The 24,213-nt window shown below is 47.1% G+C and overlaps 1 protein-coding gene across 1 annotated transcript in view; it reads left to right on the top strand.

The window, feature by feature from the left end:
- Positions 1 to 24,213, top strand: part of VWF (von Willebrand factor) — a 137,338-nt gene that overhangs the window by 79,516 nt on the left and 33,609 nt on the right. The window contains 17 exon segments of the mRNA XM_035707072.2: positions 768 to 914; positions 2,024 to 2,164; positions 2,380 to 2,493; positions 3,947 to 4,103; positions 5,140 to 5,298; positions 5,978 to 6,113; positions 8,097 to 8,469; positions 8,471 to 9,476; positions 11,636 to 11,752; positions 11,851 to 11,991; positions 12,256 to 12,399; positions 15,209 to 15,373; positions 16,324 to 16,367; positions 16,895 to 17,072; positions 21,546 to 21,766; positions 22,968 to 23,160; positions 23,328 to 23,669. Of these exon segments, the coding sequence (XP_035562965.2) occupies positions 768 to 914; positions 2,024 to 2,164; positions 2,380 to 2,493; positions 3,947 to 4,103; positions 5,140 to 5,298; positions 5,978 to 6,113; positions 8,097 to 8,469; positions 8,471 to 9,476; positions 11,636 to 11,752; positions 11,851 to 11,991; positions 12,256 to 12,399; positions 15,209 to 15,373; positions 16,324 to 16,367; positions 16,895 to 17,072; positions 21,546 to 21,766; positions 22,968 to 23,160; positions 23,328 to 23,669 (3,778 nt within the window).

The raw sequence follows: 24,213 nt of genomic DNA on the forward strand, positions 1-24,213 counted from the left end.
ATTTCAAAGGACAGATGACAGTAGTGATGTCGAATAGGAGGTGTGCACTTATGATTGGCTCTGCATGTGGTATGTCACTAAGGAGAGAATCTTTATGAGGGGATGACAGGCTCTTAGCAACTTCAATTTTACAAATTAGTCAGCCAAACATGCAGAAGGGGGCTCCGAGTGTTAGGTGCTGGTGACAATTCAAGGGCTCAGGTCAGAGTCTTTCTAGAAATTGAAATCCGTGATTCCTGCCACCAGGGCCAAGTTCCTCAGTCTTCCTGTTCTGTCAGTTGTGACGCCTGATGACAGGGACTCTGGAGAGCAGGGGATGGGGGAAGGAAAGGGAAGAGTACTCATTTATATAAACAGATTTTAAATGAATTGCCTAGAGGTTGTAGGCTTTAAATCGTATTCATGTTAAAATTATTTAGGGGACCACATGCATTTAATGATTAAGTATCAAAAAATCCTTTTTGTAAGGTGATGGCTATCTTCGGCTAGTTGGCCTCACTGTACTTCGAATCTCACAATTATGATTTTGCTGCCATCTCTGCGGTCATCCCTTACTCATAGGATTCTTGGCCAGTGATAGGCAAGATGGACCCAGAAATGTCCAGACAGGGTCCTGGCCCCGAAGGGACATGCTCTGACCAGGGGAAGCAAATAACCTGTGGTTCCGGAAGGCTGTGGCGGCAGGCAGGGGTTTGGGGTAGAGGGAGGAGCTGATCACGCATGCCTGCCCTGCACTCTCCCTCTTCTTGTGCTTTGTCATCCTTCAGGTGAATGTGAAGAAACCCATGAAGGATGAGACTCACTTTGAGGTGGTAGAGTCTGGTCAGTACGTCATTCTGCTGCTGGGCAAGGCACTCTCTGTGGTCTGGGACCACCGCCTGAGCATCTCTGTGACCCTGAAGCGGACATACCAGGTAAGTGGTTTTCTCTGTCTCCTCTTCATCTTGCCTGTGACTTGCTGTTTCCACCTTCTTCAGCTCCCTGAGAAACAGCCCACTGCCCTGTGCCCACAGTTGCAGAGGAAGGTGAGTGGTCCCAGTCTGGTCTCCCTCTCCACACAAATAAGACTATGGATTCAAGGCATGGAGTCAGCTTTGGTGGTTTCCTGAAAGTAGCTGCATGTAGGAAGGATGGTGGCAGGGGCCCACTCCCAACCCTGCAAACAGTTCCTTTTGCCATGTGTGGATCAAGGCATGGACATCTTTGGGGGAGCTGTGGTGTTGCCCACCGCAACCCTGTGGAGATCATATTCTAGTGGGGCTGTTATTTTAGATTGGTTGGTCCGATGAATCTCACATCGGGAAAGTGGGCATGAACAGAGTCTTCAGGGAAGGGAGAGAGGGAGGCATGTAAATATCCAGACAAGAGAATTTAGGCAGGTGGCAGAGCATGTGCAAAGGCCCTCTGGTGGATGGTGTTTGGAGTATTTGAGCAAGGAGGCCAGTGTTCAGGACCTGTAGCTGCACATGAGTGCTTGTTGAATGTGTGGTAAGTGAACACAGGGACAAATAGGATATTATGTCAACTTTGGTGGCATTCAGTATCCAGCAGAATGCTGGCCAGCCTGTTCTGGACAGGCTGCATTTGTTCAGATAATGGGCTTGCCTGTCCACAGTAAAGTAGGATCAGAACATTCTCTCTTTGGACCTGTACAGTCTTACTGATGTCATGTTGAAGCAGCTCCTCTCTCTGCTCAGCTTGTCACTGGGTAGATAGAGCCCTGGAGCTACTAGGGCCAAGGCTGCCTGATTGCCACCTCTGCCCTTGGTGGATTGTGGGACATGGGCAGGTTGCCTGTCTTTGTGAGTGCCCTCTGTTTAACTTTAAGATGGATGTGTGAGGAAGCCTGGGAGAAAATTTGGCAGGGACCCTGGTCTGTTTCTGGGTCTCCATCTTCATCCCTTTCCTGGCCTCCCCTTCCTCTGACGAGCCTGCATCCTCAGCCGCCCAGAACCTTCCTTTCCCTGAATCAGAGAGTTTGGCCCTAGGTTTACAATGCTCATGATCTCATCTTGTCTGTCAGGAGCAGGTGTGTGGCCTGTGTGGGAATTTTGATGGCATCCAGAACAATGATTTCACCAGCAGCAGCCTCCAAATAGAAGAAGACCCTGTGGACTTTGGGAATTCCTGGAAAGTGAACCCGCAGTGTGCCGACACCAAGAAAGTATGTCTGGGGTCTCCATGTAGCCCAAACCAGCAGGAGGTCTGCTTCCTGGAACATCCCTACCAGTCTCATGGGGGCTGGAGGGGTGGGGTGCGGTGTGGGATGTCAGGTGGTATGAACTGCAGTGGTGGCAGGGCTCTCGAGGAGGGTCTCTTGGATTCTTCTGGGTTGACTGGTCGGGGGGTCCTTCTGTGTCCTCTTGCTCTGTTCCCCAGGTACCACTGGACTCCTCTCCTGCCGTCTGCCACAACAACATCATGAAGCAGACGATGGTGGATTCCTCCTGCAGGATCCTCACCAGTGATATTTTCCAGGACTGCAACAGGCTGGTGAGGGCTGTGGGGCAGACGGGGCAGAAGAGGTGCTAAGGGCTGGCCCAATGGATACTACCTTGGAGGCTGGGAAAGAATCTATATCAAGTCACCCCTTTACTCCCTTCCTTGGCTTCGGGCTGGGAAACAGAAAGCATAATGGACAGGGTATGAGGAGAGCAGTGCCTGGTGAATCATTTTTTCTTCTATGCAAGGTGTAGCTCTTCTGGCCATCTGCCAGCACTTCTCTTTGGGCCTCAGTGTTAGGGCTCTTTCCCCCGCAGATTATCTCACCTCCCACACCAGAGCCAGGGATCTCATCTTCCAGTTACTGCCGCATGCTGACCTGAGCACCCTCTGCTCTCACAAAACCCTTCAACTCCAGGTTCTTGTCTGACAGATACTCTTTTTCAGCCTATACTCTATAGGGATTTTGAATCCTCATTGTGGGACTTCTTTTTGGGTCTTTATCTCAAATGGTGACAGAAAGTTCCCCAACGTTCAATTCATTTTCTGTCTATCTCTGTATGAATATATCTACACGTATGGGTGTGTGTGGCAACATGTATATATTTCTATACGTACATGCACCCAGCCACCTACACACATGCGCTGCTCTGTAGCACCACATGTGGAAGAGACTGGATGAATTCCTGTACCTCAGGGCTCCTTCTCTCCATGCAATGACTTTTAATCCCTGAGGTTAGTCCAGAAGACTACACAGGATTGCCTGGTTTGGTGGAAACCCTGGGCATCTGAGTTGGAGGAATGCAGATAGCAAGGCAGCCAGGGAAATCAGGATTGTTGGAATGTCTTGGGAACAATGATCTGCCTAACGTCTGGATTCATTCCTACCACAACCACCTTGGAAATGGCCAGTGGGGGCAGCAGCATGTGTCAGGGTGGGGAAGGTGGGCAGTGGTTACTATAGTTGAATGTGGGTGGTGGGTGGGTCAGCTTGAGGGGCAGGGCCCAGGCTGGCCAGGCTGGCCAGTGGAATAGCCCCACAGCCCTTCAGTGAGGCAATAGGAGCAGTCCTGATGCCTTTCCTCCTCTGTTTTGCTGAATTGAGGCAAGGGAGGAAAGTGACCAGCATGTATGTCTGTTTGCTTTATGTAGAAACATTGAAACACCCATGAGGTTGGGAGTGGGTTATGGGGATGGCTGGCTGGCTGAGCAGGTATGTGGAAAGATGGATAAAAGAGAAGGTTCTGGAAAATTCTAAGACACATTACTTTCTGTGAAAGGCCGGCGGCACTCCTTTATTAAACTTTTCTTATTGGAATCCAAATTAGAACCTAGAAATTATGCCTTTGTATCCACTCCCTGTTTGGGCTGCTGACCAGCATTTCCCCTCCCATGCTGGGGCCCCCATTGCCCTACTTTGACCACCAGAATATTTTCACTCAGATCAAAAGCCAGAGTTCCTAAGTTCTGCCCAGGCCTAGGCCACCCTGAGGTTCCCTTGCAGGTGGACCCTGAGCCATTCCTGGACATTTGCATCTACGACACTTGCTCCTGTGAGTCCATTGGGGACTGCACCTGCTTCTGTGACACCATTGCTGCTTACGCCCATGTCTGTGCCCAGCATGGCAAGGTGGTAGCCTGGAGGACAGCCACATTCTGTCGTGAGTCCTGATGTCCCTCATGGTCTCAGACACCCTCCCTCATCCTTCATGAAGTTAGACCTAAAGACCTCAAAGTGAAGTGCAGGAGGATTCCTTCATGGGAAAGAAGGCAAAGCTTCTATGTGGGGATGGATGGCTGAGAGCTGAAAGGAGTTAGGACATTGATATGAATGAGGAAGGACAGGGGACAGCGATTAAAGACATTGATATGTAGAGAAGTTCCAGAAGAGGGAGAAGATAGAACAGTGATGAAGAGAAGAAGGAAGTCAATATATTCATTAAATTCAGTATCTTTAATTAGATACTATTATATTTGCCAATGTGAGTGAGCAATGCATACCTTTCTATGGAGTCTTTCTTCCTTGGCTGTGAGCAGATGATTGTTTTTTTAAAAATTAGTTAATTAATTAAATTAATTTATTTTTTAAAGATTTTATTTATCTATTCATGAGAGACACAGAGAGAGAGGCAGAGACACAGGCAGAGGGAGAAGCAGGCTCCTCGCAGGGAGCCCGATGTGGGACTCCATCCCGGATCCCGGGATCATGCCCTGAGCCAAAGGCAGATGCTCAACCGCTGACCTACCCAGGCATCCCAATTTATTTATTTTTAAAAAGTTTTATTTATTTATTTGGGAGAGAGAGAGAGCAAGCGAGAGAGCATGAGCGGGGGCAGGGGCAGAGGGAGAAGCAGTCTCCCCACTGAGCAGGGAGCCCGATGCAGGGCTCAATTCCAGGACCCCGAGATCACGACTGGTCTCAAGGCAGATGCTTAACCAACTGAGCCACCCAGACACCCCAGCTGATTGTTTTTATATGGAAAACTGATTCAGAACCATTCAGTTCCTGGTGAGGTGCTTTAAAACCCTGGCAGCCTCGAATACTGGTGATTCCCATAGCTCTTTAGTTCCCTGCCATCACCGTCACCTCCCCCAGGGCCATCACCACCAAGGGGCTCACCACCATCTCTTTGGGGGGACTTTGGTGCAGTCCTGGCTTCTCGGGTTGCACAGCTTGGTTGTGTTCTGTCTACACAGCCCAGAATTGCGAGGAGCGGAATCTCCACGAGAATGGGTATGAGTGTGAGTGGCGCTATAACAGCTGTGCCCCTGCCTGTCCCATCACGTGCCAGCACCCCGAGCCACTGGCATGCCCTGTACAGTGTGTTGAAGGTTGCCATGCGCACTGCCCTCCAGGTAAGGCACCTGCCCCTGGGGCAGGACAGGCTGGGGGCTAGGCTGGGTGTCAGGAAGGGTGCTTCCCTCTGGTGCTCCACTTCAGCCTTGCCCTGCGGTGCTCTGTTCCCATCTCTGCCACCCTGGGCTCTGCTTCAAGGTGCCCTTTCATCCAAGCCAGGCCAGCTGTGATTTTGTCAAGTTGAGCTCCTGGACGATGCTTGTGTTCGCCTATTTTGGGCTTATCACTGGGAACACTTTCTGATAGAACTTTCTACAGGGATGGGAACGTTCTGCTGAAATGTGGTTCACGTGTCTGAGGAATTGAATTTTCAATTTTGTTTTGTGTCTGTTCACATTTAAATTTAACTAGTCACCTGTGGTTACTGGCTACTCTGTGGGATAGCACAGATGGAGAGTAATCAAATATATTCTTGGGGCAACATGAAAAGACCCCTGGAGATAAGATTTCCTCTGTCCTGAGGCTCGGGTGTGGTGAAGTAGGGTGAAGGAAAGCCCCCTCTCGGTCTTGCTGAGGGATAAGTCAAGCCCAAAGAAGGAACATTGCTCCCTTAGTGGTGAGGTGGTCCTTGAGAGAGGCTGGCAGACTAGATTCTGGGATAGGTCCCGTTAGTTAAAACCGAGCCTTCCTTGTGTCAAAGGTGAGAGTTTTGCTTCCTAACGAGGATTTATCATGCAGGGAAAATCCTGGATGAGCTTTTGCAGACCTGCATCGACCCTGAAGACTGTCCTGTGTGTGAGGTGGCTGGTCGTCGCTTGGCCCCAGGAAAGAAAATCATCTTGAACCCCAGTGACCCTGAGCACTGCCAAATTTGGTAAAACAGGCCCCCTGGTGTTTAAAGTGATAAATCCTATCTTCTCTGGGTCCTGCTCAGAGGTGTATTGCTTCCTCAGAAAACACCTCTTAAGAGGTCAGGTTTTTTTTTTTTTTTTTTTTTTTTTTTGAGGTCAAGGTTTTTAGCCTTTTCTCACTTAAGGAAGGAGGTGATCTCTTACTGTCCCTGGAGATGGCATCTAGTCTAGGACAGGTACCTCTGGAAGTCAAATTTCCTTTTTGCTCAGAACTCTGACTCCTCAGTGTGACATAGACACCTTGAGGCCGCAACTGAGGTCCCAGGACAGGACTTTCATAATTGGGAGGGAAGACACTCATCGCTGCATCCCTGGGCTCTCCCCTGGATTGCATCTGGGAGCTGGCCTTTGGGGAGGTGACCTTTGAGGAGGTGAGAAGGAGTCCTAAGGGTGAGCTCTGAGCTTTCTGAAGCTCTGCTCCCAAATAAGGAACATATATTCAGACGTTGACGTGTTTAACACCACACCCTGACACTGATCAAGCCTTATGGGAACTTGAACTTGAGAACTTAAATTTTCTGGGGAAGGGCTGTGGCCACAGCTGCCAGCATCAGATCCCACCGCCACCATCTGTACAAACAAGGGGAACACTGCCTGGGGTAAATTTTCTAGCAAACACAGGAAACTAGAAAGTATGTCACTCACGCATTGTTAACCAAGGATTGAAGCAATAAATCGTGTGGACTATGGGGAAGTAGAAATTAACTTCCCAGTAAGATCCTGCCTGCCTACCCTATGTTGAAACAGAGACTGTAAGGAATTAAGAGAGGTGAATCCAACACTGGCTTGGGATTCTGAGCCACACAGGCATGAGAGCTTAAAGCCCTCTCCCAATCTCCCCCTGCTGGCACATGGGGAGGGGCAGCTACCAGGGTATATACCATGGCTTCAGATAGCTGTGGACAGTAACTCCAGGCTGGGGACGTTGATTGGGAGGCAAGCCACAGAGGACACTTCTCAGGCCTTAGGGCACTATGGCTTCCTGGCTTTACTGGGGGTGCTGAAGGCAAGTTGCTTCAAAGGCAGAGCATACGAATAGGAGAAGGTCCCAGGCTCTATGGCTCTCTACCATAGGGCAAGTTGATTTCACCTCTGGTCTGACATACTTTGTCATTTCCAGGACACTGGTGTGGAGTGACCAGAAGGGACTGGAAACTTGGCCTGGTAGTGCCAGAATTTGTAGGAGGGCAGGGGCTCTGCTACAGACTTGGGGTGGGTGCTTGGGGTTGGGTGTAGGGCCTAGACTCTCTCTGGCAGAAGACAGGTGTTTACCACATGGTTGTTGGAGGAATGAATGAACAAGCCAGTGTCTTTTGCCCTAACATCTTGCACCCTCCTGAATACTGTTTCCAACTCTGTTCTGGGATAAAATTGGGATTTTGAATCTTTGTTCATCTTTACAAAATGTTTCCACTCCACTTTTTTTCTCCTTTCCTTAAGGCCCAATGTATTAAACATGATATAAAATGTATTCAGCTTCAATTCTGGTATAATAAATATGGTAAAGCATTTATCTTCAATAGGACATTCAAATGCCTTGGTCAGCATCAACATTTTAGAGCAATATTTATTTTTGGAGACACTTGGGAGAAAGTTTGGATTATAATTAAATATGTGTGCTGCTGAGATGTAGGTTGAAAAGACATTGACTTTGAAAGGCTATGTGGAGGGCTTAGAAGCAAGAGAGATTCTCCTCAGGTGCTGCGATGGGTTAGAACTATGACTTCTAGAATAAAGGGAGACCTTTGCTGCATGAGTAGGGGTGCTAACTGGGGACATATGCTAAAAAATGATGTGTCCCTTGGGTGGGAAGTAACCCATGAGAGCTCAGTTTAGGTAGACCTGGCAGGCAGTTCTATGGGAATCTGTGGAATGGTTCTAGATAAGGCCAAGATGCACCCAGAGGTTCTTTCTGAACTATTTCTGGTTTTCTCTCTCTACTGCAGTCATTGTGATGGTGTCAACTTCACCTGTCAGGCCTGCAGAGAACCCGGAAGTCTTGTGGTGCCCCCCACAGAAGGCCCCATTGGCTCTACCACCTCGTATGTGGAGGACACGCCGGAGCCGCCCCTCCATGACTTCCACTGCAGCAGGCTTCTGGACCTGGTTTTCCTGCTGGATGGCTCCTCCAAGCTGTCTGAGGACGAGTTTGAAGTGCTGAAGGTCTTTGTGGTGGGTATGATGGAGCATCTGCACATCTCCCAGAAGCGGATCCGCGTGGCTGTGGTGGAGTACCACGACGGCTCCCACGCCTACATCGAGCTCAAGGACCGGAAGCGACCCTCAGAGCTGCGGCGCATCACCAGCCAGGTGAAGTACTGCGGGCAGCGAGGTGGCCTCCACCAGTGAGGTCTTAAAGTACACGCTGTTCCAGATCTTTGGCAAGATCGACCGCCCGGAAGCGTCTCGCATTGCCCTGCTCCTGATGGCCAGCCAGGAGCCCTCAAGGCTGGCCCGGAATTTGGTCCGCTATGTGCAGGGCCTGAAGAAGAAGAAAGTCATTGTCATCCCTGTGGGCATCGGGCCCCACGCCAGCCTTAAGCAGATCCACCTCATAGAGAAGCAGGCCCCTGAGAACAAGGCCTTTGTGTTCAGTGGTGTGGATGAGTTGGAGCAGCGAAGGGATGAGATTATCAACTACCTCTGTGACCTTGCCCCCGAAGCACCTGCCCCTACTCAGCACCCCCCAATGGCCCAGGTCACGGTGGGTTCGGAGCTGTTGGGGGTTTCATCTCCAGGACCCAAAAGGAACTCCATGGTCCTGGATGTGGTGTTTGTCCTGGAAGGGTCAGACAAAATTGGTGAGGCCAACTTTAACAAAAGCAGGGAGTTCATGGAGGAGGTGATTCAGCGGATGGACGTGGGCCAGGACAGGATCCACGTCACAGTGCTGCAGTACTCGTACATGGTGACCGTGGAGTACACCTTCAGCGAGGCGCAGTCCAAGGGCGAGGTCCTACAGCAGGTGCGGGATATCCGATACCGGGGTGGCAACAGGACCAACACTGGACTGGCCCTGCAATACCTGTCCGAACACAGCTTCTCGGTCAGCCAGGGGGACCGGGAGCAGGTACCTAACCTGGTCTACATGGTCACAGGAAACCCCGCTTCTGATGAGATCAAGCGGATGCCTGGAGACATCCAGGTGGTGCCCATCGGGGTGGGTCCACATGCCAATGTGCAGGAGCTGGAGAAGATTGGCTGGCCCAATGCCCCCATCCTCATCCATGACTTTGAGATGCTCCCTCGAGAGGCTCCTGATCTGGTGCTACAGAGGTGCTGCTCTGGAGAGGGGCTGCAGATCCCCACCCTCTCCCCCACCCCAGGTATGCAGGCACCTGGCCGGATGTGAGGGCTGCTGGTGGCTGGCAGAGATCCAGTTCTTGGATTCTAATCCTGCTTCCCTGCTCTGCCTTTAGTCAAACCCCGGTCTTTAGAGTGCCTTGTTTTCTCACCTCCTAGCCAGGGAGATGCATCCATGATCCTTTGCAGGAGTGGGAGATGAGGGAAAGGATCTTTTCTTATTGAATGGGCTTGTAAATTCAAAGGTTATGCAAGACTATTGTTAAAATGTAAACAATACCAAGGATATAGAGTGAAAAGTACAAGTCCTGCTTTATCACACAGCCTCGTCCCCACCCAGTCCCACTCCTTGCTTTGGAGGTAGTCTGTTAAATTTGGTGACTCTCAGCTCTGACCATGCTGGGCAGATAAAATCACTCTAAGTAGCTGTTGATCTTTGGGGCAAGGCCAGGAAGTTAGGTGACAGGTAGTGGAGTTAGTCTTCAGATTCTGGAGCCGGACTGCCTTAGTTTGAAATTCAACTCTGCCACATACTACCTGGGTAATTTGGAGCAATTTATTTTTGGTAATAATTTTGGGGTGATTTTGAGTGAGTACTTCTGTGTAGATCTCTGCTCCTCTGCCAAATGGAGATAACAGTAGTACTTGTAAAATGTTTAGAACAGTACTCAGCACATAGCCAAGTGCTCGAAAACTGGTTGTCACCAGTGCTCCTGTGACTGCCTTCTTAACTGATCCTAATGTCCAATCAGGTCTTAGTTCTTGAGCATAGGCCTGTTCAAGAAATTCCTTGGTGTGTTTGGGACCATCCCAGAATAACTTTTCTTTTCCCCAAAGAGCTGTATTTTTTTTTTCACTAAAGTGTAATTAATACACAGTGTTACATTAGTTTCAGGTGTACAACATAGAGATTCAATAATTGTATATACATTTCTCAGTGCTTATCACGGTAAGTGTTCTCTTAATCCTCTTCACCTATTTCACCCATCCCTCCCACTTCTCCTTTGGCAACCACCAGTGTGCTCTTTATAGTTAAGAGTCTGTTCTTTTCATTTGTGTCTTTTCTCTTTGTTCATTTTTTGTTTCTTAAATTCCACTTATGAGTAAAATCACATGGTATTTGTCTTTCTCTGACTTATTTCACTTAGCATTAGGTCTGCCCTTCAGCTCTATCCATGTTGTTGCAAATGGCAATACTTCATTGTTTTTTATGGCTGAGTAATAGTACATTGTGTGTGTCTGTGTATGTATATATACACACCACCTCTTCTTTATCCATTCATCTATGGATGGACGCTTGGGCTGCTTCCATGTCTTGGCTATTGTAAATAATGCTGCAATAAACATAGGAGTGCATATATCTTTTAGAGGACGTAGGAAGAAAGGAACCATTGTGTACTGTTGGCAGGAAGGCAACCTGGTGGAAAAGACTATTGGAGGTTACTCAAAAAATTAAAAATAGAATTGCCATATAATCCAGTTATTCCACTAGTGGGTACTTACCCAGAGAAAATGAAACACTAACACACCAGAATAACTAACTTTCTGTTAATGTCTCCTGATTCTCACACTTGTTTTAAGTGCATTTGTTTCTTTGTTTTTGTTTTAACCAGAGCCACAGATTTACATTTTTGTGATGCTTCTGCTGAGGACAGCAGTAATAGCATCATCTTATCAAATCTCAGAATGGTCTTTGGGCCAGAGGTTGTTTCTGTGCTGTGATCAGGACTCTGCCCAAACATTACCATGAGTACCCATCATGCATGGCACGTTAAGCACCCTAAGATGTGAGAGCACATGAGCTCGTCCTCCAGCCCTCGGCTGCCACTCCATCTCCTTTAGCCACCTATCTCTCTGCTGTGTCACTCTGATATTTTGCTCAATTCTAGAAGAGTTGCAGCCTCCAGTTACTGAGGGAGCAGGTGCCTCTTGCTTTCATCTGTAGGCATTTAAGCAGCCTTTGGATGGATTCTGAGTCTTCCCAATGTCTCCAAACCTGGGGCACTCATGGGCCCCTGTCGCTCCTCCCTGGCCCATGTCACCACCAGGCAGGACCAGTGGAGACATCCTCCCCTTTGCGGCAGCCTCCTGCTCACCCTCGGATGCAGTGTCTGCTGCAGTGGGCCTGGCGGTCAGCCCCCCTGCCAGCACCTGTGTGCTCACTCTCCTGGTCTATTTGCAGATTGCAGCCAGCCCCTGGATGTGGTCCTCCTCCTGGATGGCTCTTCCAGCATTCCAGCTTCTTACTTTGATGAAATGAAGAGCTTCACCAAGGCTTTCATTTCAAGAGCTAATATAGGTGAGTGATATACTTGAAGGAGCAAGTTGAGAAGGAATGCTTTCTGGGGGCTCCACTTGATCCAGAGTGGGATTCTCATGTTCTTTCTCCCCCATTAGGGCCCCGGCTCACTCAAGTGTCGGTGCTGCAATATGGAAGCATCACCACTATCGATGTGCCTTGGAATGTAGCCTATGAGAAAGTCCATTTACTGAGCCTTGTGGACCTCATGCAGCAGGAGGGAGGCCCCAGCCAAATTGGTAACCTGGTGCTATGAGCGGGAGCCTTGTCAGGTCTTAATTATTGGCATGCTTGACTGAGTAACCTCGGCCAGTCACTTTGTTCCTTGGGCTGCTTTCCTTTCCTGTAAAGTGTGGGCCCAGACGCTCCATCTGGATCTCACCTGTGTGTATCTCTGTCTCTGAATCATTACATTTAGATGACCTAAGGATCTCTTCTGAGACGGGCTGCCCAACATTCCTGCAGTTAGGACTGACTTGGTGTGGTCTGTTCTCCATTCTCAGGGGATGCTTTGAGCTTTGCCGTGCGATATGTCACCTCAGAAGTCCATGGTGCCAGGCCCGGAGCCTCGAAAGCGGTGGTTATCCTAGTCACAGATGTCTCCGTGGATTCAGTGGATGCTGCAGCCGAGGCCGCCAGATCCAACCGTAAGTGTGCAGTATATGATCCCGAGACTCTCTGTAACCACTGGAGGACTGAAAGTGGGAGGGTGGGGGGGGGTGCTTTTGGGTGGCTTGGATGGCAGTGAATGCCTCAGAGTCCCCTGTGGCCTGGTTTCAAACAGCAGGGAGTGGCCTAATCATGTGTTACTTAGAAACCAAACCAAACCAAACACGTTTGTCCTTCATTTGTCTGCATGCTTTCAACTGTCGCCTGTAATCTCTCCCCATTTTCCCTTTGTGTTCTGGGTGGGTCAGACCTCTACACCTTTCCTTTCTTTCTTTTTTTTTTTTTTTTAAAGATTTTATTTATTTATTCATGATAGTCACAGAGAGAGAGAGAGATGCAGAGACACAGGCAGAGGGAGAAGCAGGCTCCATGCACCGGGAGCCCGATGTGGGATTCGATCCTGGGTCTCCAGGATCGCACCCTGGGCCAAAGGCAGGCGCCAAACCGCTGCGCCACCCAGGGATCCCTACACCTTTCCTTTCTGAGGTGGTTTTCTTGCTCTGTCCCTGCTCTCACCACGTCTGAGGACAGAGTGACTCAGTATAGGGTTGTGGGAACCATCAGACCTCCACATGTGCAGAGCCCTCTCCCGGTAATGGCCTAATGGGTGAGGGGTGCAGATTGGACAAGAGAAAGGATGCAGCTTTAGGAAAGGAATGAGTGTGGGCATGACCAAGCATGCCAATAAACATGGCACCCCATGTTCTGTGAATAGCAACAGAATGTGAGCTGGGGGGGTGGCATCATGCCCAGGGAGGGCAGGTGGCATTATGCCCAGGGAGGGCTTAACAATGTTAAGTCCCTGCATGGCCGCCTGGAGACTTGTTCATCCTTCAGAACTCTGCTCTGGAGTTGTCTTTGCTGTGATGTCTTCCTAAGAGAGTTATTCACTCCCTTTTCTGTATCATGTCTGAACAACTCCAAATGTGCAAGTCCCCTTGTATTTATTTGTTACGTTTCTGTATCTTGCAGTATCTTGCAGAACTTGAGGATCTTTGAGAGCAGGGGCAACATCTTGCTTATTTTCATGTCATCTGTGCATGATGCATGAAAGAGGTGGCCATCTAATATTTGCTGAATGAATGAAGGAGACATGTATATGAAATCGATTATTTTAGGGAAAAGGACCCTAAAAGGGAAAAGACATACATTTGGATGATACAATGAGCTTACAAGAACTGAAAAGTTGCTGGTAGAAAATCAGCTCTAACCTTAGGCAAATTGCACATTCCTAGAACTTTCCAGAGAACTGAATTGTGGGATTTCAGGATGGAGATGCTTCTTCAGTATCATGAGTTCAAAGAAAGACTTTCATCTGGAAGGGAAGTAGTTGCAGTCTGGGGGAAACAGATGTGCCCTAGGGCAAGTCATTTGATGGTTCAAAGCCTCAGTTTCTCATCTACTAATGGGCACGTACATTCTCTGGGCTCAGGCCTATGACATTTTCTCTTCTCTACTTACACTCACCCCCTGGATGGTCTCATTCAGTGTCATGGGTCTAAATCCATTCATACACCACTGACAATATTCCAATTCTCCAGCCTGGATCTCTCGCTTCTGCTCCACCTCGATGTTCTAAAGATAAATTCAATGTAAATCAAATTCACACCTGAATCTCCTTCCGTAATTGTTCCCATCTTAGACAATGGCAGTTCCATCCTTCCAGTTGCTCAGGCCAAAGGCATCTGTGATTCCTCTTTCTTTCTCAGGCCTCTGTCCAAACTATCAACAGACTACTGCTCCATCTTCAGAATATATTGAGAATCCCACCATGCCATACCATGTCCACCAGGGCCACACTTGTCTCCCACCTGGACCATTGTAATAGCTTTCTGATGGAACCAGGTAGACCAGCTGCCACCTTTGTCCCCTGTAGTTCATAATCAACATGGCAGCTATAGTGACCCTTTAAAAATTGATCAGCCCAGGGGCACGTGGTTGGCTTAGTTTAAGGACCTGACTCTTAATTTCAGCTCAGGTCATGATCTCAGGGTCGTGGGATAGAGCCCTGTGTCAGGTTCCATGCCCAGTGCAGAGTCTGCTTGAGGATTCTCTCTCCCTCTCTCTGTCCCTTCCCCACTAAAATAAATAAACAAAGCTTTAAAAAAATTAGCCCATGTCACTCTTCTGCTCTATAGTCTTAGCTGGCTTCCCACTTCATTCAGAATACATTTTATGTCTTTATATGGCCTATGAAGCTTTGCATGGTCTGTGTCCCCCTCCTCTCTTGTTTGCTCTGCTCCCACCACCCTGGAGCAAGCACTGATACTTTTGCTTGGGCGCTTGTGCTCAAGACTGTTTCCTCTGCTTGGGATATCCTTATGGCTCCTTCAATCCTTACTGCAGGCCTCTGCTCAGATACCATCTCTTCATCAAATGCTTCTCCAGTCCCCTTGCATGAAACAGTAACTCCCACTCCTACCCCTGGGCACTCCCATCCTCATAGCCCATTTTGTTTTTTCCTAAGCCCTCATGCACATTTGAAATACTAGACATTTACTTATTTCTATGTTTTTTGTCTGTCTCTGCCCATGCGAAGTCCATAAAGACAGGATTTCATCTGCTCAGCTCACTGTATCCCCGTTGCTTAGAATAGTATCTGACACAGAGCAGTGTCATTAACATTGGTTGACTAATATCTTGCTCACAGGGTCGGTTTATGAGACCCATCTGGAAAACATGAGGCTCTATGCAGATGCTGGGTACAGCTTCAGGCCTGTCCATTGAGGGCCTACCTGACCAAAGCAGGCTGACACAGACCCTTTCTAATTCCTCTGCTAACTCTAGGAGTGACAGTGTTCCCCATTGGAATCGGGGATCGGTACAGTGAGGCCCAGCTGAGCAGCTTGGCAGGCCCAAAGGCTGGCTCCAATATGGTAAGGCTCCAGCGAATTGAAGACCTCCCCACCGTGGCCACCCTGGGAAATTCCTTCTTCCACAAGCTGTGCTCTGGTGAGTCTCATCATGTCTTTCTTACCCTCTCCAAAAACAAAAACAAAACCCAAGAACAAAACTCATTCTAGAGACTGGAGGGTGGCCATGCACAAACTATGACCTTGATGAAGATTGTTACATAGACTAGGACCTTCGGGTTTCTGCTCATGGAAAATTTGTACTACAAACATTCAAGGGACTACCAGAAAGTTCTTTGTGTATAGCTCTCCTTCCATCCTGTCTGTCCATCAAGACTTTAGCAGAGGCACCCATGCTTACTCCTGCAGAGTGATCTGGGATGAAGAAGTGGAAGACAGCAGTAGGGAACCCCAGCATGCTGCAGACCATGGTCTTCTTCCCTGTGTCATATATTCACCCTTAGCATGCAGATACAGGGCCTTAGAAAGCCAGTAACATAGAATCTGATATCAGAGTACCAGAGTTTAAATTGACTTAGTGAGAAATTTTTTTTTTTTTTTACCACATAGGATTTTTTTTTTATCTGTTTTTATTTATTTTCCTAAAGTAACTAGCTGTGAGTCAAAACCTACTACAGAGCTATTGCCCTTTTCTGCTGGAAGATAGCTCTCCTGGTGGGACTCTTAAAGATCTCTTTCAAATTTGGGGGATCTTGCCTCATTTCCTCCCCCTTCCCCTCATTAGGCACTATTCAATGTATGAAATGGGAAAAGGAAATACTGACCATGAGAGGCTTCATGCACTGGAGAGATTTCTGTGTTCTTATTGTTGTTATTACCATAATTTTTAAGAACCACAAAGCACATGTGGGGAGAACCACAGAATGGCCACCTCTTAACCTGGTGGACCTGCATCCACATGGTTAAATTCCCACAGAGCCTTTGCAGAGTGAAGTCCACTTCACGGATGAGCCTGAGGCAGACATTGTGAAGGGCTTGGAGCTTCTGCCTAATGGGTGAGACCTCAGATCTTATATGTGTCTCTTTCAGGGTTTGATAGAGTTTGCGTGGATGAGGATGGGAATGAGAAGAGGGTGAGTTCCTTTTGGCTGACTTTGTTTTTATAAAATAATTTTTAAAAATATTTTATTTATTTATTAGAGAGAGAGACAGAGACAGCGAGAGAGCATGATTGGGGGAGGAGGGGGAGAAGTAGGCTCCCCACTGAAGAGGGGGCCCGATATAGGGCTTGATCCCAGGGCCCTGGGATCATGACCTGAGCCGAAGGCTCAGGCTTAACTGACTGAACCACCCATGCACCCCTCAGCTGACTTTGAAGGAAAGATCAGAAATGAGTATTTGGGGTGCTTGTTCCCCCTTGTTCCTCTTTTGGTCTTGGTTCAGTTCTCCCTCTTACCACTATATCGTGCTTTTGTGTATGAGGGGGCCCAGGGGGGCATGGTTTCCACCTGTAAATCTTGTGCTCTGCATCCTTGCTGCTTGGGCCCATGTCCAAATCCTAGTCTCTGTGTCCTCGGAGGGGATCAGTTGCCCAGTTGATGGGCTTCAGGCTGGCCTGGCTCAGCCTCTGCCTGCCTGAATCTGCTTCTTTCTTTTGCAGCCCGGGGATGTCTGGACCTTGCCAGACCAGTGCCACACAGTGACTTGCCTGCCAGATGGCCAGACCTTGCTGAAGAGTCATCGGGTCAACTGTGACCGGGGGCCAAGGCCTTCGTGCCCCAATGGCCAGCCCCCTCTCAGGGTAGAGGAGACCTGTGGCTGCCGCTGGACCTGTCCCTGTGAGTCCATTGCTTCACCAGCCTGGTTGGTGTTGCAGGGGCAGTGCTTTTAGCATGGCTGTGCAGAGTGGTAGACCAAGAGGTCCTTTCTCTCCTCACTAGCTGCAAAGTGCTACTTCATCCACTTTCCCTCCCTCTTGTGTCCTTGGATGTATTTTCATTTAGTCCCAGGGATCGCTGTCTCCTCCTGTGTCTTTGGAAAGCACTTCCCCAGATAATACATAACCAGAAGGAAAAATTGATTTTCTGAGGTCAGTGCTCAGCCTGGCTGTTAGCAAGTCAACCTTTAGGAGTCTATGCTAGAAAAGTATAGCAGTGAGAGTGACACCCCCAGAAAACTCTCCTCTCATACCTAGAGCTGTATAGGAGTTGGGTGCCATGGTACATCAACACAGTGGCCTGGTTTAAGAGAAGGATGTAGTCAACTCCATCTTGTGCAGATGTGTGGAGGGCATTCATCCATGGGGGCAGGTTAGTTCTCTGCCTATGGTTGGGAGAAATAGCTGCGTCGGGCAATACCTACTCAGCATTATTACTGTGTTGAAAGGACACAACCAGTGAGATAAAAGCAGAGCTGTATTTTATGCCCCACCCTCCCTTGACAGTTTATTTCATGGGAGAAATTATCTCCCTGGACTGGATGAGAATGCTACCAGACCTCATGTCATTTTTGTTTATTCATAAAGAGTTCTATGGTTACTGTAAGTTATAAAACAAAGTCTCAACTTGTTAATTAGGTGCCTACTCCTGTGTAATAATCAAAGTCTAAAGTTTCAGTTAGGGTCAAAACAGCTCTCTAATCCCCATTTGGGCTGCCTGCCACCAGGACAGGGGTGAGTTCTGCTTCTCTTTCAGTTTTGGGCATGAGCAGGGAGGATGGAAGGGCGTTTCGAAGGTTCTCGTGGGACTGGGGCTTCTGTGAGAGAGCTCTGTGCCCCTTGCCTGGCAGGTATTTAGAGCAACTGCTTTACCTTGCAGGTCTCACAGGTTCCCCTGCTATATTCCTCTGATACTCACTCTTGGGGTGCAGAAGGAGTATGTATCCTTGGGCTGGCTCCTTCTTCTAGCCATGCTTCTGGTTTTTTGTATCCGATCCCTCTTAGGCTCTCTCTCTCTCTTTGGGGTCCTCCTGACCCTAAGGTAGAAGGTCTCTTAGGGTCACTTTTAGAACAATGGCAGGTCATAATTCCTTCCATAGGTGCTATCTCTCCCCCCAACCCCCACCCCCAGGACTCAGGCACTTTAGCCCCACCTTGGGAGTAGAGTGCACCTGCTTCCCCAAACTGCAGCAGTTGCTCTCCTGCTGTCTGGCCACTTCTGGGCAATGGCAATAGCTTCTTTATTTTACATTCTTCAGATATGTTTCAGACACTGGTCCAGGGTTCTCTGTAACTAAACGGGATGCAAACCCATCTCTGGGAGTGGCCTCTTGAAAGTCATGTTCATAAAGCTTGGGTGTCCCATTTGTCCCCAGTGGGGCACTAGAGGTGTGAAACTCACAACACAATAGGAGCTCTATGCTAACAAATTTCTTCTTAAATCCAGTCCCTCAATATGCTTCTTGACTCCTTTTATACCCTTGACTCTCTATATTCTCTTCTATCAGAAGCAGAGGATGAGATTTAGACTATTTTTAAGGATTGAAAAATTTAAAAACATTTAAAACTTTTTATTTGGAATAATTTCAGATTTGCAAAAAAAGTTGCACAGATAGCACCAAGAATTCCTGTATATCTTTACCCAGATTGTGGTATTTTACATAATCACAGTGTAATGACTAAAATCAGGAATTAACATCCATAAAATACATCCATAACAATCTTATTTAGTTTTTTTTCAGTTGTCCCACTAATGTCCTTTGTTCAGAGGTAGGATTCAACCCAGAATCACACGTGACATTATGTTTTCTTGTCTCTGTATTCTCCTTAAACCTGCAACAGATCCTTAGTATTTCTTTGATTTTTATGACCTTGACCTTTTTTGAAGAGTTCTGGCTAGTAATTTTGTAGAACAGCCCTCAATTTGGGTTAGATTCAGGTTATATATGTTGCCAAGAATACCCCAGAAGACATACCTTGTCTTTTTTGGTTTATCGAGAGCAGGTACATGGTATCAATTTGCCTCATTACAGGTAATATTAAGTTTGATGACTTGGTTTAGGTGGTATTTACCAGATTTTCCCACTGTAAAGTTACTATTTTCCTCCTTGCAGTGAATAATGATTATGTACAGAGATATTTTGGAGCTATGGAAATATGCTTTTACCCATTAAGTTTACCATGCATTGACGATCCCTACCAGAAACAATATTTATTGTGGTGTTTGCCAAGTAGTGATTTTTTATTTCCTTCTTTTCCTCCACATTTGCTAGTTAGAATTCTACTGAAAGGAAGAGCTTTTTCCTTTTCTGTCATTTATTAATTCAGTTAATTATTTGTATCAATGAATAGACTCATCGGTTATTTTATTTTATGGAGTGTGATCAATTACTGGCATTATTTGTTATCTTGGTCAGATGGTCCTGGATTTGGCTACTAGGAGTCCTTTCAATTTGACTAGGGTTCTTTTGACATCCTCAGCTCCATCTTTCACACAGTGGAGAGCCTGGCTCTCATTATCCACAATGTATTTCTCTGTTGGCTTAATCCCAGAATATACATAAAGTAGTTTCAGAATTGCTAACCAATGCTTGGATGGAAAACAAATCCACTAACTAGAGTGGGATATTCAGATACAATTCTTTTTGACATGTGTCTTTGAGTACATAATACATTTCTCCCCAAAGTTATTTAGGATAGTTTCTCCCCTCCCTACAGTGCAGTTATGTTCTTCATTACTATGAGTTTAATTTGTTTCTGTCTGTATCCTGTTTTGGGTTTCCCTCATTCCCATCCTTGCTGATTTTATTCATTTGTTTGTTTTCAGTATGTGAATGTCTAACATGGATCCAAATGTGAGAATGTACAGAAAGGTTTACTCAGATATCACTCCAGTGTCCCCTTTCCTCCATCCTTTCTACTCATTTCCACCTATGTTCATGCAGGCAACCAGTCTCATTCATTTCAGGCTTCTCCTTCTTCACAAATGAGCTTTGCCTTTTTTTGCTTAAAAACGTAGCCCAGAAATCCTTTCTGTTAGTTCAAAGACAGCAGGGGAGATTGGAGAGGATCACAGAAGTGAAGTCATTTATCCAAGATCACAGTACCAGCAAGGGGTTGAGCAGAATGCAATCTGGAGTTTCCCTGGCTCTGAAGTAGCCTCTTCACTACCTGTGGAAGGCAATGCGATGGTGGGCAGAGCTGCTCTTGCTGGCTTGCACACATGAGCTAACCCCATTTCTTTGCCTGTGACTTGTTACACCCTCACAGCAGTTGGGGCTGATCTCCTTAAGACCTGACGCTCTATACAGCTGGATTGTTGGGGCCACTTGCTGCATGGGTTCAGTATTGCCACTTGGAAGTGACTGACTATTCCAGGACTCAGGATTTTGAGGGGACGAGCTCCTGGCAGGCGGTTCAGCTCTGAAAACTGGTGCCTCCAGCCCCCTTCATTTGTTAGTGGCCATGCTGCCTGACCTACAGGTCACTCGTGTAGGTGGAGGATGTCTAGACATGGTATGAATGAGGGACATTTTTGTGTTCCCACTGACCCACTGAGTCTGCCCTCTTGGGCTTTTATTTACCTACCACCGCAGCTGTGGTCATGATTGCTCTAGAAAGCTTATCTCCAACTTCATTTTGGTCCAAGATTAGCTTTCAAATCACACATGGTGGTGCTACCTTCCATGGGGGGATTTTTACAGAATCATCTTATGCAGATGCAAGATGATTAGTATTCCCAAGTGCTGTTTTAATAGGAACCTCGAGAATTTGCTGATCATGTGAAAGAATGAGTGGCAAATAAGGAAGTGCTGAGACCCAATCATTTGTTTTGGCGTCAGAAATATTTCTCTTGTGTGATCTCTTAAAGGATCAAGTCAACATGGCCTCTTGTACCGTTAGAAACTTGGCAGCCAAGAGGACACATGTGTCTTTAGGTGAACTTTCTTTACAATGAGCTCATAAGCTCATGATATGCTTAGCTCCTCATGATTTCATCAAGTTATAACAACCCTGAAACTTAACTTTGTTTCCTGGGCCAAGGCATCCCTGTAGAGGAGATCATTCACTTTGCACACTAAAATTTTTTAGAAGTATGGTTCTATAATTTTGCATGTTTTTGTGTGATACTTGTCCTTCTAAACCTTCTGTAGAAAAATATTTACTGGCCAAGTGTTATTACCTAAGCTACTCTCTCTATCTCTTGGAATTTGTTTCCTAATGTGTAAAAAGGAGGAAGTTAGACTACATGATCTCAAAAGGCCCATTCAGCTCTCAGCTCTATTTTTCTGCGGGTAGCTTGATAACATTGGCCTCTTTGCATGTATGGGAGTTTGGATCACATCACATCCAAGCTTTGCTCTCTCCTGTCCAGGTGTGTGCATGGGCAGCTCTACCCGGCACATCGTGACCTTTGATGGGCAGAATTTCAAGCTGACTGGCAGCTGTTCGTATGTCCTATTTCAAAACAAGGAGCAGGACCTGGAGGTGATTCTCCATAATGGTGCCTGCAGCCCTGGGGCGAAGGAGACCTGCATGAAATCCATTGAGGTGAAGCATGACGGCCTCTCAGTTGAGCTCCACAGTGACATGCAGGTGAGAAGTACTTTCTATAGGTCCCATGCATAGCAGGACCAGGACCTCGAAGAAGCCTCTACTGGCAGCTGGTTTTAGATGTGTCTGTTAGGGACTCTGCCTTCTGCCTCATTAGCAGAGTACCAATTTTCTTAGGAAGTACTTATTTCCATCTCCCCCGTGGCACGATTTCTTGTTGTCCTGGGCCCAGACTTGGAAGAAAGGATCAATTTTAGGTAGCATCAAATCACAGACATAGTGCTGGTTTCTGATGCTGGAAGAAAATTAGGCTTGGCACCAGTGCTGTTTACCCAGCAGGCATTTTGAGCCCCGTGCCTAAGGCATGTGAACTTTCCAAAGGAGAAATTTTTAGGCCTAAATTAGGGCTTTTGAAAATATTTAGGGCCTAAATGAGATGTATGGCTCCAGAATTCAAAAAGAAAACTGCAAAACTGGTAAAAATAAATGTTTGACTAAATGTTTACAAAAGGTTACATTATGCCAACTTCTTTATTTGTTTAGAAATCTTAAGTATTTCATTATGTGAAAAGAACTTGTAGGTTAGCTCTTCTCATTTTATCAGAATTCCTGAATATATGCACACTAATTCCTAAAAAATCATAGCTAGGCCTATATTAAATGAGCAACTCATAATCAAAAACTTCAAAATAATAATAAAAAACCTTCTAAAATTTTTAATATTAAAAATTATGTTCCTTGTGGTACATGATTATCTTTTAATATGTTTGATATGATGTATAGTAGGGCCACCAAAGAGCTAGTGACCAAAAATCCATCCATCCATCCATCCATCCATCCATCCATTCATCCATCCATCCATAAATGGACTTAATATAGTCCCACGAGATGCTCCAGGAGACATTGCCCTGAGTTGGCAAAAAGCAGCTTTCACAGCCTCTCCGGGAGGGGTTGTCCTTCCCTGTTGAATGCACACAGACTCAGGGCTAGCTTTAACCCCTTGGCTTTCAGGTTCCAGGAGCATGGCCATCTGTTTAGGATTCTGATAATCTGTTCTGTCAAGCTCTGCAAAGCCCTTTATCTTAGAAGAGCTCCTGCCAAATATCAGAGTTTGTGGATGACACTGGAGTTGAGTGTGGCAGAAGTGGAGGGACTTTCAGTAACCTCAGGGAGAAGCTAAGAGTGAAATTCTAGGATTCCTTATTGCTATGACTACTGATGAGGCATTTTCTTCTTTGGGCAGATGACAGTGAATGGGAGACTAGTCTCCATCCCATATGTGGGTGGAGACATGGAAGTCAATGTTTATGGGACCATCATGTATGAGGTCAGATTCAACCATCTTGGCCACATCTTCACATTCACCCCCCAAAACAATGAGTTCCAGCTGCAGCTCAGCCCCAGGACCTTTGCTTCGAAGACATATGGTCTCTGTGGTGAGAAATTCTCCTTTCCTCTAGTCTCAGGACTCTTGGCAGCTTATATTCCTGGGTCCGGTTGGTTGTAAGGTTCAGACACTGGTGGGGATGGAGACTGGCCAGGTCTCCTGCATCAATATGAAGGCACCCGGGGCTACTGATCTTGCCTTTCCTCATTTGTCTAGGGATCTGTGATGAGAACGGAGCCAATGACTTCATTCTGAGGGATGGGACAGTCACCACAGACTGGAAGGCACTCATCCAGGAATGGACCGTACAGCAGCTTGGGAAGACATGCCAGCCTGTCCCTGAGGAGCAGTGTCCTGTCTCCAGCAGTTCCCACTGCCAGGTCCTCCTCTCAGAATTGTTTGCCGAGTGCCACAAGGTCCTCGCTCCAGCCACCTTTTATGCCATGTGCCAGCCCGACAGTTGCCACCCGAAGAAAGTGTGTGAGGCGATTGCCTTGTATGCCCACCTCTGTCGGACCAAAGGGGTCTGTGTGGACTGGAGGAGGGCCAATTTCTGTGGTGAGTCTCCATATGCATCCCTTACAGTGTGAAGACCAACAAAGTATTGGGCTTGCTCAACCTCTTGGGCCTCATATTCTTTTTCTGGGTGGTAAAGCATAAAATCCCTGCTTTCCCTATTACCTAGGATCCCAGTTAAGATAAAATAAGATGGTAGATGTCTCAGTGACTTGAGTGTGGAATTTCTGTGTAAACAAGAGCATTTCAATAGTTCAGACAAATGTTATTTTAATGTATTGTACACACATAGGCATCAGCAAAGTACGGAATGACCAGTCACATTTCTGAATTTGACATTCCCCCAAGTTTAGCAAAGGCTCAGAGTAAGCCATGCCTGAGAAGGATTTTGAAGTGTGAGTGGGATTTTCCTCTGACATACCAAGCAGCATCTTAATGACAAATACCATAGGATCACTAGTGGGGGTACCTGCCCAAGGTCAGCTCCCCTATTTGGACTTGGCATTTATTTATCATTCAACGTATAGGGGATACCACAGTGAATCAGATGTGATGCCTGCCTCAGAGGGCACTGGCACGAAAAGAG

Source organism: Canis lupus, chromosome 27 (genome assembly GCF_003254725.2).
Source record: "Canis lupus dingo isolate Sandy chromosome 27, ASM325472v2, whole genome shotgun sequence".
NCBI classification, from domain to species: domain Eukaryota; kingdom Metazoa; phylum Chordata; class Mammalia; order Carnivora; family Canidae; genus Canis; species Canis lupus.